This window comes from Dipteris shenzhenensis, chromosome 5, assembly GCF_047967505.1.
Source record: "Dipteris shenzhenensis isolate YYH24624 ecotype China chromosome 5, Dip_SZ_1.0, whole genome shotgun sequence".
Taxonomy (NCBI): Eukaryota; Viridiplantae; Streptophyta; class Polypodiopsida; order Gleicheniales; family Dipteridaceae; genus Dipteris; species Dipteris shenzhenensis.
In genome coordinates, this window is record NC_141600.1 from 1775001 (window position 1) to 1793161 (window position 18161).

General features: G+C 41.7%; 1 protein-coding gene across 2 annotated transcripts in view; it reads right to left on the minus strand.

Moving 5' to 3' along the window:
• The window catches only part of MSRB1 (methionine sulfoxide reductase B 1), an 11937-nt gene extending 417 nt beyond the window's left edge, over positions 1–11520 (minus strand). Inside the window, exons 1-5 of one of the 2 annotated variants that reach the window (XM_087375361.1) lie at positions 11129–11493; positions 6160–6265; positions 5981–6046; positions 4308–4505; positions 1–51 (exon numbers count right to left, since the gene is read on the minus strand). The exon at positions 1–51 is cut by the window's left edge and continues 417 nt beyond it. In XM_087375361.1, coding sequence (XP_087231487.1) covers positions 24–51; positions 4308–4505; positions 5981–6046; positions 6160–6265; positions 11129–11348 — 618 coding nt within the window. In that variant the 5' untranslated portion in view covers positions 11349–11493 and the 3' untranslated portion in view covers positions 1–23. Of the gene's footprint in view, positions 52–4307; positions 4506–5217; positions 5372–5980; positions 6047–6159; positions 6266–11128 lie in introns of those variants that run through there. The other variant, XM_087375362.1, reaches the window with a different exon arrangement.
• Between the last annotated feature and the right edge of the window lie 6641 nt (positions 11521–18161).

Here is an 18161-nt window from a genome sequence, read left to right on the forward strand (position 1 = left end):
AGCTGGTCCTTCCTCCATACTCATCATCTGGACTTCAAACTCAGAGATGCACTAAACATAAAAAGATAAAAAAATCAAATTAGCACACTTTGAAATCAGGTAATAAACGAAATATAGACTCTTGCGAGACTTTTAATCCTTTACAAAAAATCATGCTACAGGTGGTGTTCGGGAACATTCTTGAGACTTTATTTATGGCTAAAACTCCCATACTTCCCCCTCTTTTTCTTCCCTTTTGTGAGAAGGGGCACTTGAATGAATTATGGTATATGTCACCACAATGTAAATATCCTAAGTCAAAGTACAGTTGACCATTTATTTGATCATAATTAAAGAGTTTTCATGTGTGTTAATTATGGTCAAAGAGTTCCTTGCGGTTAACCAGAGAACCACAGAGCTGACTACGGTCAGAGAGTGTTGACTTCGGTCAACGAGACTTGGCATGCGCCAAGAGGGTTAACTACGGTTAACCAAGATGTGCCAACTTCAGTTGGAGAGACTTGATTATAATTAAGGCGCCTAGACCCTTGGTCAAAGCCTCTTAATTATAATCAAGAGTGTTGACTCCGGTCAAACAGAGAATAAATATATTTATATATATTTGTTATATGTGCACATGTGTTCAGTGGGGACGCCCACCATGACTAGAATTAGTCCACAGTGTGTTATTTGCATGCAAAGCGCTAACAATTAATGGGTGCCATGGTGGTGAGCTTTAATTAATTGTTGCAGGTACTAGGAAGGGTTATTTTCCTATGTGCTACGGAGCCTAACAAGCATCTAGGAGATGGTTCACGTGACCAAGTGCTTCGAAGACTCCAGAGTTGCCCTTAGTGGCATGTAATAGGACTTAGCCTAGATTTTAGACAAGTGGCATGTTGCCAATTTGAAATGAGCTTGAAGCTCTTGTAATATATGAATTTTTGTATCAGACAGCTTCACGCTGAACTCTTTGTAACAGATTCTCTCTTCATGAATAAAGCCTTCGGGGGGGTCCAGCCCGACGATTTGTCCTGGGCCCTAGTATGCAGAGAGAGGAGATTGCATAGAGGGAAAGTGCAAATGAGATAGTGTTTGCAGTAGTTTTGTCAAGGAAGGAGATTGCAGTATATTTGATCATGAGTCTGCATATTATATAAATGGGAGGCTGGCAACTGAAGTCTGGACAGCAAGCCCATAGAAATTAAGTGTCGGTCTAATTTTGATTTCCTACAGAATTGAATAGTGTTAATTATTGCACTTCATATTCCATGCAAACGTGAGTAGTTCTATCTATTATAAGAGCACTGGTGTCCCACCCAACAATAAAAAAACTAACCTCTAGAGTGCTGACAAGCAACCAATGACATCTGCTCAGGACATGGACACAAACTCAAGGACACAAAACCCTAAACTGGCACTGGTCCTTTTGTATCCCCGGGATTGTGGTCAAGGGCATAACCCATTCCCTAGATGTTGCCATAGTCTAATTGTGGATGGTGCTATCTAAAACATCTAAATTTGTTATGAGGGAGGTGATCAACCTGTGGATACTACAAATCTCTTTCATTAGTGTTGGAGTATAGATGATCACCTCCCATCTTTGAGCCCCTAGATGAGGAGTGCAAGGGGGAGGTGGACCTGGTTAGGGTAACTGACATGTGGACAGTGTTTGAGATTGCCACATGGGCAGATCTAACTGAGAGAGCAAGGCTGCCACATGGACAGCACATGGGCTGCCATGTGGGCAGCAAGGAAACAAAGAAAAGGAAAGAAACAGGATGGCCATATGGACAGCACATAGGCTGCCATTGGCACAACCAGAAGAGTACCTGGCAAGTTGGAGCTTCTCTGGAGGACAGAACCTGGCTACATGGCAAGCAGAAGGAGGGACAGTTCTGCAGAGGAATGCCAGCCTAAAACAAGTCGTCAGCAGCCCGGGAGGGTTGCAGGTGACTGTATGGAGCTGGAGCAGAGGTTTCAGGGCAGGAACAGATCCAGAAGAAGCGGGGAATCCGGAGCAGATCTGCGTCGAATCTGAGCCAGACCAAGGCCTGGAACCGGGACCGGTCCGAAAGAGCCTGGGCCAGTGGCAGACTGCCACGTGGCCAGGTGGGTCAGAAACAGACGTCGGGTTTTACAGACCCAAGGTTGGCTGGCGGAGTAGGCTATTAGGATTGACTGGTCCCTATTTTAGAGGTCCCCTTGGGGCCTATAAAAGGGAGCCCTTCAGGGCTCGTTGATTAGTGATCACTTTGCGCAGCACTTCCGCCGGGTTCAGCCGTGTGTTACTAAGGTAAGATATTGAGAGCTAGAAGTCACAGTGAGAATGTCTGGTATTGAGATGTGGGCAGACGAGGAGTGGGAAACTTTTGTGAAGATGAAGGATGGCATTGAGTGCTTGGACTCTTCCAGATGCTTAGCTGATAGTATTGACAACGGAAGGATTCCATGGAGTGGCCTAGGGTTTCAAGGTCAGATGGATGCTGTGGTTCAGAAGGGGCCATTACAGGAATACATAGGGCAGTTGAATGTGCCTCTATGAGGTGCATGGTTTGCTTTCAGAGCAAGCATATAGGATGGACAACGTTCTGGTATGTACTTTATGTAATTGATTTGAGCCTTTATAGCGTACTATGGTGGGAAGAATCCACTCTTCATGTGTCTCAAGAAATACAAGATTGGAAGGAATGTGCCTTCCTAACTTGCTTGAGAGCTCATTGGGAGCTCATGGTTCAGGTTATCTAGAGATATTCTTGGGATATCATTTCTCAAGATGGTTTTTTTGTAGCAGACCTTGCCAGAGGGAGGACGGGTTGAAATAGACCATGAGAGCATGGTGCCTAGAAGACTCCAGGCTGTTCACTCATTATGAGGGGGACGGTGGGAAGATGGTGGCATCTAGATTGCTCGAGTTCAAAGGCGGGAACGTGATTAAAGGTGGTGGTGCCATCAGGTGCTATCTTGAATGGACTTCTGTACCAAGATGGTTTGCTTGTGTGGGACCGGACCTGGAAGAGCAGGAGCCATTGGTTCAAAAGCTGGGAATCAACATCGACACCGGATTCTCCAAAGGGCTTCAACATGGGAGCCAATGGATCATCTTCATCGATGAGTTGGCATCGGGCCTCCCCATTTGTAAGCCCTTATATGAGAAGAGCATGGGGGATGTAGAATTAGGGTTAATGGTGCTGCCACATGGGCAGCACAAAGGAGAAAGGTGGAGTAGTGCGATGATGTGGCAGGTGATTTCAGCAGCAGTACAGGCCTGTACAGAGGCCTGGAGCAGGCTGTACTGAGCTGCAGGAGCTGATCAGGGTCTTTCACAGGCCATGGAGAAGGCCTGGAACAGGTTGGCCAGAGAGGGACAAGTGCAGGGCACTGAAGGGGCCAGGAACAGCAAGGAAATGGGCAGGCCACTTGTCCTTTTATAGGGCCCAGACTAGTTGGTTGGCTGACCAACCAGGTCGGCCAGCTCACAGACCCAAGTCAGGTCCCCAACGGTCCCAAATATGGGCTGGTGGGTCGGTTTACTGGGTCGATCCATTAGGGCTGCCCAGTCCGCTAATTTAGGGGATCTCAGCCCCTATTAAAGGAGCCCTTTGGGGGGCTCATATCTCATCCACTGCAAGCAGCAATCAAGAGCAGACTGGAGCAGCAGAGAAACAGAGATTTGGGCCTTCTTCCAGGAGATCCAGTGGGGCTGAAGCTGCAGACATGGCTCAGGAAGGGGCTGCATCCTTGGCTGTCTTCAAGGGAAGCAAGGAGCAGGAATCACGACACAGTGACAGAATCTACTGAAACTCGGCGAGGAGCACGAAGGATTAGGGATCTAGAAGTGCCACGGAGGTAGTACGACAAATCTAAAATTCAAATCTGTTTGACTAGCAGCTGAGGCTGAAAATATTATCTGCAATTGCATAAGGATACTGTTTTAACCCAAAGGAACTACCACAAAACACAGCACCCACATCTACTTTCACAAATATTGAGTAGAAAATATCCATGATCCAAATATCTTTAAGACGGTAGTTGAGCATGATATGGCTGATCTAGAGGCTCATCAATTTGCGGCAATGGATATGTTATCTTGAGCAAAATTACTCCATTCTGCTGTTTTGTAACGCTCTGATTTTTCAGTATATACCCATAATAACAACTCAGAAGTCGCATGTTCTCTTAGATGTTTTGTGATCCTGTATGCTTCTATCTTCAGAAGTTGAGAAATGCATGAAGTATCGGAGAATGTTTTAAAGTTGTATCTGTGTAAGTGCATTTCTTTGCCATTAAGATTAATTGCAAGGGTGAGATGGGAAAGGAACACTAACCTGTTGATACAATAGCGCTTGCCTGTTGGAGCAGGTCCATCATCAAAGACATGACCTAAGTGAGCATCACAATTCGCACATAACACCTCTGTTCGTGGCATAAAAGGAATAGACCAATCCGTTTCTGATTTCACATTATTTGCAATCGGTGAGTGGTACGAGGGCCAACCCGTGCCACTATCAAACTTGGTTTTAGAGCTGTAATGAGACCAAATACACAGATAGCACCCTCAAATACGATTTTTAGATAATTTGTAAGAAAACAAAATTGCTCTCAAGATAAAATCACATGCATGCAAAGGTGCATTCGTTTTCTAAAGAAAAACCCCTAGGGAAACATTAACAGATAGCATGGCCACTTGCCACCCATCTTACCATCTGCATGCCAAATCATACTCGGGGTAAATACTACTACGACATTCGTTGGACGAGGTTGAAGCCAACCGATTGCTGCAAGCGGAGATTTTACAGAGGCCAAAGAGGAAGCGAGACGAGATTGGTCAACATGTGGAGTGTGTTGTCTTCAACACCGTTATCATCGGCAACAACCTTACACTCTTCTTTCAGGTCTATCAAAAATCATTTATCTTTGTAAAGCTCTATCTTGATATGTTGATCTTAATAGATCCAATAGGTAGTAGATTATGCAGCACATATTGTACAGTGCTGATAGATCTGATCTCACCATTGAGCATTGTTATTGATATTACTCATTCACACCTCACAGTTAGAGTTCCACCAACTACTTGCTCCTTATCCATCATCAATAATCCTCAACTGGAATACTAGTTCTTATTTGTAGTTTGTACTTGACGCACCACTATCAATGTACGATGTATCCCTTGGCTCATTGCATGACAAAACAATGGCAAGAAATAAGTGATTATATATGGGTTTGGGGATTCCTTACATTCACGATTCTCACTTGCGTAGTTAGACTGACTCTTGCCTTGGAGGACTTGCCATGTGGTAGCTTTGCATCTGATTGAACTCTTCCCCCTGTATTACCAGAGAATCCACCACTTGAGTCTGGTTTATTGCTCCAATGTCCTCCTCTATGGTTGCTTCTAGCAGAGAGTCCACAGTTAGAACCTTGCATCTTCTGATTGTCCAACCTCCAAAGTGAGCGCAGCTCACTTTTAGATACCTCACTCAGTCAAGTCCTTACATATAGGGAAGCACAATGCAACATCACAACACTCATGAGATTCATAGAAGAACCTCCATAAACTAAAATGAGAAGAGAACTCCATGTTCAGAACTCTCTGGACAAGAAGAAGCATCTTGCCAAGTCCAAGCTTTCCAGACCTCAAAAACTGGCAAGTTTCCAGCCCTCTTCCTATAGTTCATCTTGACACCGAAACACTATGCACAATGGTGAGTCTGAGATAGAGACCTAAGCTCTGATACCCTTTCAAAATGCAATGCAAAAGCAGACGGAACAAGCACAAAGTGGGTAAGCATTAAATAAATCTGTAGCATCCTACTTATCCAGTGTGCGATTGAGCTAAGTTAATCAGATTGCTGTACTGTCTATATAAAAGCAGCCACTATGGATGTACCCACACATCATCGGGTATAAGTGTCTATATCTTTCCATAAGCAAGCACGCATGATGAACACAACAAAATTTCAATGCTTACTCAAACCCAGAAAAAGTGAAAAACACTTACTCAAACAAAGGTGTGCCACAACATCTACACTCGTAAATTCCAGGAGTCTTTGTATTCCAGTATTCACTAGAACAATTAAGCAACCATTCAATGAATGTAAGTGTATCAGCAATAATTTAGTGAAGATGAACATGGCATATTCAACCTGTGAGTAAAGGCCTTATGTACTGTGCACATACCCACTGAAAGCTCTCTCTGTTCCCTTCTTCCTTGTAATCATGTATTGCTCCTTTGTGAGACGCTTCTCCCATTCTTCTTCACTTAACTTTGAAGTAATTGCACCTTCTGTTTGTTCAAATTTGGCAATAAAATTCGAAATCAATACTCAAGATGCATTCCCACCCGCAACAGGCAGTCATTGCCTTCAGAGACAATCTCCAATGTGAACCCCTAAACAACATGATCTATGTATATATACCTAGATGAATCCAGGAACATTCCCAAACTCATCCTCTAAAAACACAACAACAGTGCAGTTTCAATCTCACGATAGTCACTCATAACATTGAAAACCATAAACTCCATCACGCATAGCAGGGACTAGCTACTATGACATCCCCACTGACGTCATCGTGAAGGGCAAACTCAGCCATGATGAAGGCTAGCACTAAAGGAGACGGCTAATCAAAAAGTAGTCCAAATCTCTTCATTCAAGCTACAACTGCTTGTGATGTGAAGTCTAAACAATTTCATTTTAGTCTCTCCCAAATAACACGATCCCAAATGAACATCTAAATCTATGTATTCTGTTTTTCACTTTGCTTTCTTATATTCCTTCCACCTGTTAAAATATACCTCCCTCCCATAAAGTGGATACTCTCTCTAGCAATAGAAACACACCATTTCCAAACACAACAGAAAAATAGACTACATGTCACTCTCTCTAGCATTAAAACACAGCATTTCAAACCACAACAGCGATAAAAAATAGACTGCATTTCATCTGGGCATCCAAGAAAAATGGGTGTGCACTGAAGGCTGTTGTCATGGCAACAATATCTTCCAAAACTTCACAAGTTGAACACAAGTTCATGTCTGCTCTAACTAAAAGAACAAACATAATTGGAGAAATTTTACACAATTATGTAGATTTGCTCTTCCTTCAATAATTTTGATCAATCTCTCCACTGTGGCATATATTGCTAATTGGGGACTAATGAAAGAAATTTTGCAATTACCCTAAACACTTTGCCCCCACTTCAACATATAGAAAGGACTCGTTTTGCAAGATATGAGAAACATCTACAGAGAAACGTCAGATATATTCCTAAACAGCCATTTTACTTATTTATTGCAAAGTGAGGCTGGCATAGCCAATCCAGAGAGTAGACGTGCCATGAAGGCCCTGTGGCATAAACCATGGTCCCACTCTGTCATGAAGGCCGCTCTCCTGGCCAGCAGAGGAACCTGGACTCTGTTAAACGAAGCACATGTAGTGAGTGACTTCATATGAAGCACACGTAGCAAGTGACTTCATATGAGTTAGGTCACTCAAGAAATGTTATTACGTTGGGAACGTATAGTGCTGCATGAAGGCCAATCACAAAAATTATCTTCTACATTAGCGTTGGGCACCTAGAGTGGCTTCAATGCCCAAACAAGAGAAACATATATAGAAAAGGTTTATTACTGCCTCCTACCCTCATACACTTTAGCATGAAATACATGTAGAGAAGTGACCTGATAGTTGCCATAAGCACCAAGCCTCAAGCCAAATTCTTTTCCATCCATAGTTTTGCATTAGATCCTAGAAGGATAGCCTCCCCTAATTTCAAGATGCTGACTGAGACAGCTGCTACCTTGCAGAGAACTTCAGAAATAGCAATTCTCTATGAAGAGCTTCAAACGTCCAAAACTAAACATGCATCCTCCAAGAGACTCGTGCTGGGGAAATAAGCACTAGCTTTGATTGCTGAAGTGCACAGAGGTGTCCACATGGTAAAGCATAGGGATTCTCCACAAATAAAGTAGCTCGAGTTAAGCACTGTAGGTTGACAGTCCTAGCTAGGGTTCTGAAAACCCTACCAAAGAGCATGTAAACCATTTGGCTAGACAGAATCTTTTGAGCTGTAATAGATAGCTTTAAATGGATCAAACAGCTGGCTCCTTTTTCATTAGCTTTGATTGTAGGGACTTCAGAGACACAATGCGGTCATTTACTGTACATAGATCAAGCACCCCTCTCCTTCAGCCCTCATGGGGCAAAGAGAGCCCCCTTGGAAGTTGGAACATCCCCAAACACCTCCCTCATTTCAAGATGCTGACTGAGGTTGACAGTCCTAGCCATTGCGCTTACTGAGGCAAGTTTGTCTCTTGGTAACAAAGCCTATAAGTGGTGGATGACCTTGCATGATAGCAAGCAAGTTCCTATTACCTGGCGAATTTTGAAAAGATTAAGAAATTCCTTCCAAACAATGAACAAGAAAGAGTCCTCGGAGGCATGGAATTCTCCAAGTATGGAAAAGTTCCCATCGAATCCATATGTTGCCAGGTATCAGGAGGCCATTCGTAAGTCAGAAGACCTCACTGAGCTTCATAAAATTAGGGCATTTATACGTGGTCGTAAAGATGACTATAAGGTGGAAGTCCAAAGATTTAAGTCACTGGACCTCACTGAGTGTCATAAAATTAGGACGTTTATACGTGGTTTTAAAGATGACTATACGGTAGAAGTCCATTAAAGATGCAACTTTGCATGAGGCTGTTCGATTAGCTCAGATCCATGATGATTCTATAGCAAAATCTAAAGCCCCAGTTGAAAGTCATGTCTTTCAAATTTGTCAAGATAAAAAACCTTCTTTCAAATGCAACCTAAATGTGTGTGTGTGCGTGCGCGTGTACGTGTGCACGTCTGTGCTCGCGCGCATACGCATACACATACACATACATATACATACATACATACATACCATACATACATGCATGCATGCATATGATGGATGGATGGTATGTATGTATGTATATGTACATTAGAAGGGCAATGAAGAATCGGCTATGTTTTAAATGTTAATGTAAAGATCACATAGCCGTAAGCTGCCTGATCAACCACAACTGGTATAAAAGCCTTTTGATAAGGGTATACACCTAATGAAGCAAGTTCATAGTGTACAGATCCTGCCAATTCCTTAACACTCTCAATACAAGGAAGTCCAAGTCTTTTATGAGGATGAAGAGCATGCCACTCATAAGTCCTTGACTTACTCAAAATATGAAGAGCCCTAGTGCATATAAATGTGTGATCTCGTTGCCAAGGGCCAAGACAAAAATGTCTGGGACACAATGATTAATAAGGGAAATTTGGAAGTACAAGGATATAAAGATACTCTTAATTTTTCAAAATTATGCAGCTTGACAAGACTGGTTAATCCTAGGTATGGAATGGCTCTTTGGGTTGAGTACTATACTACAAAGGAGTTATTTGAATAATTCCCACTTTTGAGAAGGACTGAGAGTTGATCCTCCTTCATGGTAAACATGGTATTCTTGACGCTCCTCTCGTTAGTCTAATGAAGTTGGAGCACTTGGTCAAACATGATTACTTTGTGATGTTTTCTTTATTGCTCAACGTTCTTTGCATCAATTGAAAAGAAAAATGAAAAGATTCAATGATGTTTTTCATGACCACCTTCCTGGTCGTTTACCTCATAAGCGAGGAGTAGATCATAGGATAGAGTTAGTTCCAGAAGCTGCTCTTGTTTCCAAAGTATCTTCCCGTTCAGGAAGAAGCAGAGCGACATTATCAGAGTACCTTAGCCCCAATTCTTTTAGTAAGAAAGAAAGATAGATCTATGCAGTTGTGCATAGGTTAGCATGCCCTTTATAAGATGACAAATAAGTACCCAACGTCTCGCATTAATGCAAGCAAAATTATAGCAGTCTTTTTGGATGGTATTCTTACCTTCAGCAGTAAGACTAAGCATGAGCACTTGAAGTGGGTTTTCGAGTTGCTCGAGCAGCCTAGAGGAAGGAATACATATGGCTCCAAATAAAATTAAAGCTAATCTAGAACGGCCAAGTCCGACACTTTGGAAGAACATATTCCTTCATCTTTCTAGTTTCTACCAAAGATTTGTCAAGATAGCAGTGCCTGCCACCACAAGACTTCCCCCTACAACAAGAGATCAAAGACTTCTTTTTCACAGGAGAAGATGCAGGAGAAGAAGCAGATGGAGATGCCATAACCATGACCCGGGCTTCAAGGTATATAGGTCAGCAAGAGATTGGTCACAAGCCCAATGAGCACTCGCCCCTTGTCCTTGTGACATCGCAACGTCAAGCTGCCTGACGCCACCCTCAAGTACACACGATAGAGAGGAGTCACAGATCTTAGTAGTAGATCTCAGATATGTCGTTGGAAGCCACATATAGCCCAGGGTACTCGTGAATAACACACGACGTAGATACAAGACACACGACATGAAATGATCGATCCACTCCCGACACATGGAGCTTTTTTTTTCCTGTATTTGTAGTAGTTCAGTGGAGGTGTGATAGACAACTCTAATTCTCAATTGTGGTGTACTCTCATGCTGATTTCATTCTTTTTGGTCTCATAGGCTTTTTGGCCTTCTGGAGACGTCCATGTGTATGACATAAAAGTACCTTCTCATTCTTTTTGGCCTGCCCTGAGGAGGGAAGGCTTTAGTAAAGGTGTTTCTGTTTAAGAAAGGGCAAATGATGTGGATTTTTGCTATTTTGGTCCCCATTTTTTTCTCCCCCTTTCTCTCTCTCTCTCTCTTCTTCTTCTTCTTCTTCTTCTTCTTCTCTCAGCTTCCAGGGCAGGCCTTTTGAATTTATTCAACTTGTTCTTGATATTATTAGAAAATTCCATTTTCATTTCACACATAATCCCAATTACATAGGAAACAAGCACGATGCCATTCCAAAATTATTATCACTTCTTCTTGAGAAGACTGGCAGCGATTTGTAATGCCCCAAGGACCTTTCAACGTCCTCTCTCTCTCTCTCTCTCTCTCTCTCTCTCTCTCTCCTGCCAACTTCAATTGTACAGCTGCATCAAATACCTCAACAAATGGAAACACATATATCCCAAAATGCAAATTCCAGATTGTCGTAATTGCTATAATTAGTCTCATCCAGATTCTCGAATTTGTCCTAAGCACTAGTGAGAGAAAAGGAGCAGCGTGCCTTTGATGGGGTTGTTATCAGAAGAAGAACTGCTAGCCGATGCCGAGAATTTGCCACCCATGACAGCAGCAATACCAAAGACGCCAAGGAATCGACTCGCACGCAGCTGTTTGAATGATATAGAATCACCCCCTGTACGCAAGCGAGGCACCGAGGAGACTCTGGACTCCAAGAAAGTGCAGGACGAATGATCAGGCGGCGAAACAGGAAGGGAGCTCATGGATTCCAACTTTGCAAGCTCTCCAGTCCGATCCAAGATGCACGATGCGTTTACGCGTCAGCCTAGTGGAACGCCATGATATGCTGCCACGTCTCTAGATATCATTACTATTATACTATTTTCTTTAATTACAGAACCCTCCTCTTAGAATTATATTAAATGAACAACTTCGAAACAAAAATTCCTTCTTCTTTTTTTACACCCTTTTGGCGCTGTCGCGCGGGCCCGCCCTGCTCCTACGCAGCAAGCTGCTAGGGATCAAATGAGGGCCGCCGCCGCTCACAAAGTCGAAAATTACAGCTTGAAGCTCAATCTATAGTGCAATGTAAAACTCACTCAATATCTCTACCTTAATAGTATTTCCTAGATCTACCAGAAGCTTGCCGTGATGAAACACGTTCGCAATTCTAATTTTCCTGGTTTTTTATTCCGTGGTTTGCCACCTCAGCTTCACATGGTAGCACAGACTATAGCAACGAGAAGGATTCCCTTGGAAAGTGGTAAAAGGACACGTGATGTTTTGATGATACGTGGTGACTATTGGCACACCCTTCATGTTTTTTCGAAGCCTTCCCGCACATTCGAAGAGCTGTTTGCCTTCTTCATCATCTTCTTCGTTATTATAAGCTTGTGGTAACGGAAATCCTTCCATAGGTCTCCCTATCAATTCTCCTTCGCCACCTTCTCATCTCACCTTTTTGAGCTTCAATCGCTTCTTCCTCCATTGTTTCTTGTTTTAAAGGATTTGTATTAGCAATGCCTTCCAGGTTGCCCTCTACGTTTTTTCTTTTGCAAAAAAGTGTCCTACCTTTCTACATTGCGCATGCTTTGCTTTGCCATTCCCATGGGCTACATAAGTACTTGTACTCTCTTGTTAGCTTCCCTTTGAAAACTTGAAAGGTACTACTAGCTCCCAAGCATCCATGCCCCTTGTTATTATAGTTTTTTTCCCTTTTTTTCCTTTTTGTTTAAATCAAATGACTTAACTTTGGTTGATTTGTCCTAGTACATTTCAATTTTTGGTATCCTTACAAATTCTATTTAGAATCCAAGTCCATGTTGGATTAAGGACACTATGCAATGGATCATTAAGTGTGGATCAAATGGGGCATCTTCCTTGTCAAATATAAGGCACAAATTGTGCCAATAAAACTTAAAATAAGACACCTACCAGATTGAACTCGTGAATTTCACACTAGGTGCAAATCTTGCATTCATGCAAGAAAGTACTATCCTTGCCAAAACCTCTTTCATTAGATGCATGTAAGCAAATAATTCCCATATGGTGTTTAGCCCCTTCCCCTTCCCTCTCTTGGCTTACTCTATCTTTTTTCCTTCCTTCGCACATGATCACTTGTACCTCATCTCTACGGAGCCCATCTCCAACGTAAATGCTCATTATTTTTAGCTCAATCACATGGCTTACTTTCCTATAATCTCTTTTCAAAACTAAGAGAAAGAAAACCTACCATGGACCAACAAGTGTCCAAGCCCTTAGGTAAGTTTTGGATCTCCCAAGGCTGGTTTGGCCACTTTGAATTTTTTTACTTATTGTGCGGAGGACTATAATGATGTGTTGTGAAGAGGTTTTTTACTCATTGTGCGGAGGGCTCTAATGATGTGTTGTGAATTGTTAACTATTGAAAAAACGTCTTAAGAGATTTGTTATCAATCTTGGAATGCATGTTATCTAAAGCTTGCTAAGGCATAAAATATTACTTAGTTTTAAAGACTATTTTGTTTCTCTCATTCATTGATATAGCAATTCCCGTGAAATTGGGAAACTCCAAAGCAATACTATACACGTGCATCTTCTCTACTTGGCAAGTCCAAGTTCCTCACAATAGCTAGGCAAGAGCATAATGCACAATTAGCAAATTTAATGGCACGCCGATGTATAGCATGAACAAAACTGAGTACAATCAGCCCTTGCAAGTGGTGTGTGGATGGCACTTCAGTGAGAGGGCTGGATGTCATCCATGCCAAGCTAGGGAGGTCTATATATAGTGGTACAAGGCACAACTAATGGTCTCAATGAGACAGAGAAAATGAAAGTTCCTAAACACTAATGTCCACCAAAACTCTAAAACTGACCAAAATTCAATAAAGCTCCTATTCCTCCCACGACTCAATGTAGGACTCACAACTAGAAGATGACTTAGACTCAGAATAGAATGTACTAGGAAAGCAATGAGAGAGAGTTAAGTCATGTGCCCATTGAATAAAGGTTGTTTTCCTATGTGCTAGAAAAGTAGTGATTGAGTGTTGAAGTCATGTGTCCATTGTGCGGAGGATGCTCTACAAAAACAGTGGGTGACTTAGCTCTTTGGAGGCATCTAAGACTAGTTTACAGGGGTCATCAATCTTGAGTACCATAAAGAGCAATGCCTAATGATCTACAACATGTTTATTATGTTGTTGTAGGGCAAGTATTGAAGACTTACAAAACATATTAGTAAAGCAACAAGCTAATACGAGGAAGTACTTCCTAAATGCAGCATATCAAAATGGAACTTATGTTCAAGGCATTCTATACATATGAAGGAGGTACAATGTGTTTCTACAATGCTTTTAATTTGCAATGTTTATGATGTTTACTTGCAATACAATGTTAATGGTGTGTACTTGTATTACTTATGAATTTAAGCTATCCAATTTTACAATTGATGGCAATGGAAATGATCCAAACACTCATAGGTTCTACCATAGAAAGCAAGCTCAAGATTCGAAGAAGTTTGCTTTTCTCTTTTTTTGTTGCTCCTCATGAACAACAAGAATATTCTCTACATCATCGACAGTCCATCCCAATGCCTTTTCACCAACAATCATTCTTGTTTTATTCAATTAGAGCAAAATAAGAATGATTATTGGCAAGAAAGCTTTGGGTGGAGTGTAGATGATGTAAAGAAGATTCTTGTTATCGAGAGGAGCAACAAAGAACTAGATCCAAACATCTTTAATGTCTTACTAAACTTGTAAAGATTTCGAAAGACTACCAGCAAAAGATACAAACAATTGCTAACCTGAATGAAATAGTGTTTTGTGGTCCATATTTGCAAAACATCTCAAGCAAATATAGATAAACGATCCAAAAAGGATTCTTCCCAGTCCCATCTTGGAAGTGCTTTCCAATGTATCCAACAATGTAATCTTGTTTCCAGTCAAATGAAACCATGTACAATTGGCCGAAGAAGTTGAAGCAAAGCCCAAAACTTAACTCTAGAGTTTATGAAAGCAGACACGTACCCCTCGATTGGATGGAAGAGGATGCACTCCAATATCACAAAGATTCATGAATTCCTTGGCAATGGTGATGGGGATGGCTATGGTTGTTTATTTTGTCACAGTGTGCCTTATTTTATAGAGTGACTTATTAAAAAATACATGACACATGGTTGAATGAGATCTTATGAAAGAGGACATGTACCCATCGATTGGGTGGAAGAGGATGCACCCGAATTTCATAAAGATGTCACGAAGTCCATGGAAATGGTGATGAGGAAGGATATGGTGACTTATTTTATCACATTGTCGCTTATTTTATAGATTGACTTAAAAAATATATATGACATGTGGTTGAATGATTGGGAAACTTTGTATTTTATCCCACTATGCTGCTTGCCTCAACAACAAAGCTAACTTCTTCAAATCTTGTGCTTACTTTCTATGTATACTACATACTTAATACATTCTCCTTTTTTGTTGTGGGCTGCTTGTTTGCTAACAACATCCTTGGCTTTGTGTAGTTCATCTGTACACTTGCAACATGTTTTAAAGATTAGCATTTTTTATCAAGTAATGGCTTTCATCTATTAAGCTTGCAATCATCATTCTTGCATTAGAGAAATCTCAACTCGCACCAATAAATGTGTAAGCTTCCTAATTTTAGCACATTCTTACACTAGTCCACCTATCTTCTATTATGATCTCCCATAGTCTATTACTGCCTGCACTCATTGCACAAAGCTAAACCATCCAACATTAATGTCCTCTTGCATGTGGAGTGTGATCTCCCATGGGTGAAAATGGTGAGCACACACACTCTCACTCTCTCTCTTGTCTCCCAGCTTCTCTCATTCCCTCTCTTCCCTCCACACCCCTTTTCCTCCCTTTTCTCTCTACCGTACTCTCTCTCCCTTCCAGTCTCCCTCTCCCACCTAGAGGCATAGCTTGTAGGTGCTCCATTGCTACAACATAGCTCTCCATCAGGCATAGCTCTCAAGCCCTTTGTCAGTCTAGCATTCCATCCATCCATCTGTCGTTCCAATAGTTTGACAGTCTGTCGCACCCGTGCTCCGTCAGGCACAGAGCCATAGCCAAGAGGCCATGATGAACCACATCCACAAAATAGCTGCCAAGGCTCTACCTCTGACCTCATGCTAGCATAGGCCCATCCACCCCGAGCCCATCATGATATCCCACTGCTTTTTTTGGGACCTCTACTCACGTATTTGATGTATCAGATATGTGAGTGGAGGACAAATACATCAGATACGTGATGTACCGAATCCAACATCAAATCTGGTCAAATACATTAGATAATGGTGACAATGATGTTGTTATGACTATGTAGTACTTAGCATTTCCCCCCCCTAGATGTCAATGGACATTTCTCGTTGTGGACATTGAGTCGTGTCTTGTGGATTTGCTTAAGCTCACATGTGAAAGAGGGACCGAAAAGCAAACTAAAGTAGTACTACACTCACATCAATCCAACATGATGGGAAACTTAAAAGGAACATCTGGGTGCACCCAACCACACATTGTCATTACCATGCAATCCAAGGCAAGGCATGCTATCTCATTTCTTTGCACTCGAGCTCATGATTTGGCCTTTGAGAGTGGAGCATATAGTGGCCTGGAAAGAAAACATCAAGTGTGGACATTATGCCAAGGTCAGGAAATTAAGGATGAAGAACACTTCACACTCACATACCCAGTCTATGCTGACATTAGAGTTCACTTTCCATCATTGGTCACCTAATGTACCAATCTATCCTTGAGGTCAGCCATAGTAATCCTCATATCCTAGGCAACTTTTTATGCCTCCTATTTGAGCATAGGAAAAAACTCATGACAAAAATACATGAGTGAACCCTCTCATCTCTCGAGGAGACTACTATGTAATGCTCTTGCTAGGTCCCATAGGTCATGTCTCGTTGGCCTCCGCAGGGCATTAATACATCATCATCATCATCATCCTCAACCCTTGCCCTATAGTTGTGAATACCCTATAGTCCCTACAGCCCTCTCACTCAGACGCAACTACTCTATAGCGCCTTTGTCTATGTCACAGCTCCAACACACCTTACATGCATGACTACTCCCCTTGCTTACATTCCCCCTCTTCTTTTTCTCATCTTGATTTTGGGTTGATCCCCAATAGGGTATTACATTATAGCTCCAACCAATATGGAACATAAAAAAGTACTAGCCATCACTTCCACCACCTCGACTCCAACAAATAAAGTATCTTATTCACCATCACCTCTACCCCTACCCTCACCTCGATGATGTGACCTATTAGAGCAAGTTCACAGCTATCTTAGACCCATAGAAATAGATCTACTTTTTATGACAGGAGCTCAGAGAGGTCAAGCTTCAACTTGCCTCATTTGGAGAGGAAAGCCTTTGACTTTGAAATAAAGAAAATCATGAAGTAATCTAGGAGGTAATGTAGAGATGCGAGGCAATAGCATCTACACCACAACTTGTAACCAAGGTCTAAGATATGTTTACCACCTAGCTCAAGTCCATGAAGCAAGAAATTACAATAGCAATAGACAATTAAATCAATACATACCAAGGCTACTAGTACTAGAGTTCTATGCATAGGGAGGATGCCTAAGGACTAGTATGGCAAAGATGTGTGCTTGGAAAAGAAAATATTGATAATATCAAGGAAAATATCTCTAGATTGAGTAGAATTCAAAGATATACTTTGTGTCATCCAAAAGGGGCACAAGCAAAAATAATTCTCAATGACAAGATGGTGAGGACATTAGTTCTCTAGCAAAAACAATGTGTGCATGTCTATGCATGCATACATACACTTGCACACATGCACATGCATGCATGTGTGTCTATGTGTGTGTGCATGTGTCACATGGCAATTTAGCCACCAAAATGCCATGGATGGGTGGAAAGGAAACAGCCATATCGCACTTCAACTCTTGAAATGCCATCTTTTTTTGCGTGAAAATCTTTAAGAAGGTTCTTTCTACAGGTTATATAGTCACGCTTGCTTGCATAATTGATCAACATCGAACTTGTAAATGTAGCAATCCATTTCAATCTCTTAAGCAAACGGTTCTATTTCTACATGCGCTCATTTTACATCTTTCACAAACATCCTGCACTAGAACTTGAGTTACCAGACAAGAGAATTATTCAAGTGATTTCTTGCACCCTTCGCTGAAATCTATGAAATTAAACTTGTATGTTAAAACTGTAGGAAAGAGCCTGCTTAATTTGTGGGGCAATGTGTGTATGGGAGTGTTTATTAAAGTTGTGAATTCTAAAGTTTAATGGTGTTTTTTTTGTTTGGGTAAGTAAATTGTGTTCCATGTTTAACCAAAAGCAATGTTCCTTTGGGCAAAAGAGTGTAGCAATATGGAAGTGTTTCTGAATGTTGTTAATTCTAAAGATTAAATGGTGTTCATGGTTTTCCAAGAGCAATGGTCATTTGTGTGTGTGTGTGTGTGTGTGTGTGTGTGTGTGTGTGTGTGTGTGTGTGTGCACGCGCACGCACGCGTGTGTGTGTGCATGAGAGAGAGAGAGAGAGAGAGACAAAGAGAGAGAGGGAGGGAGGGA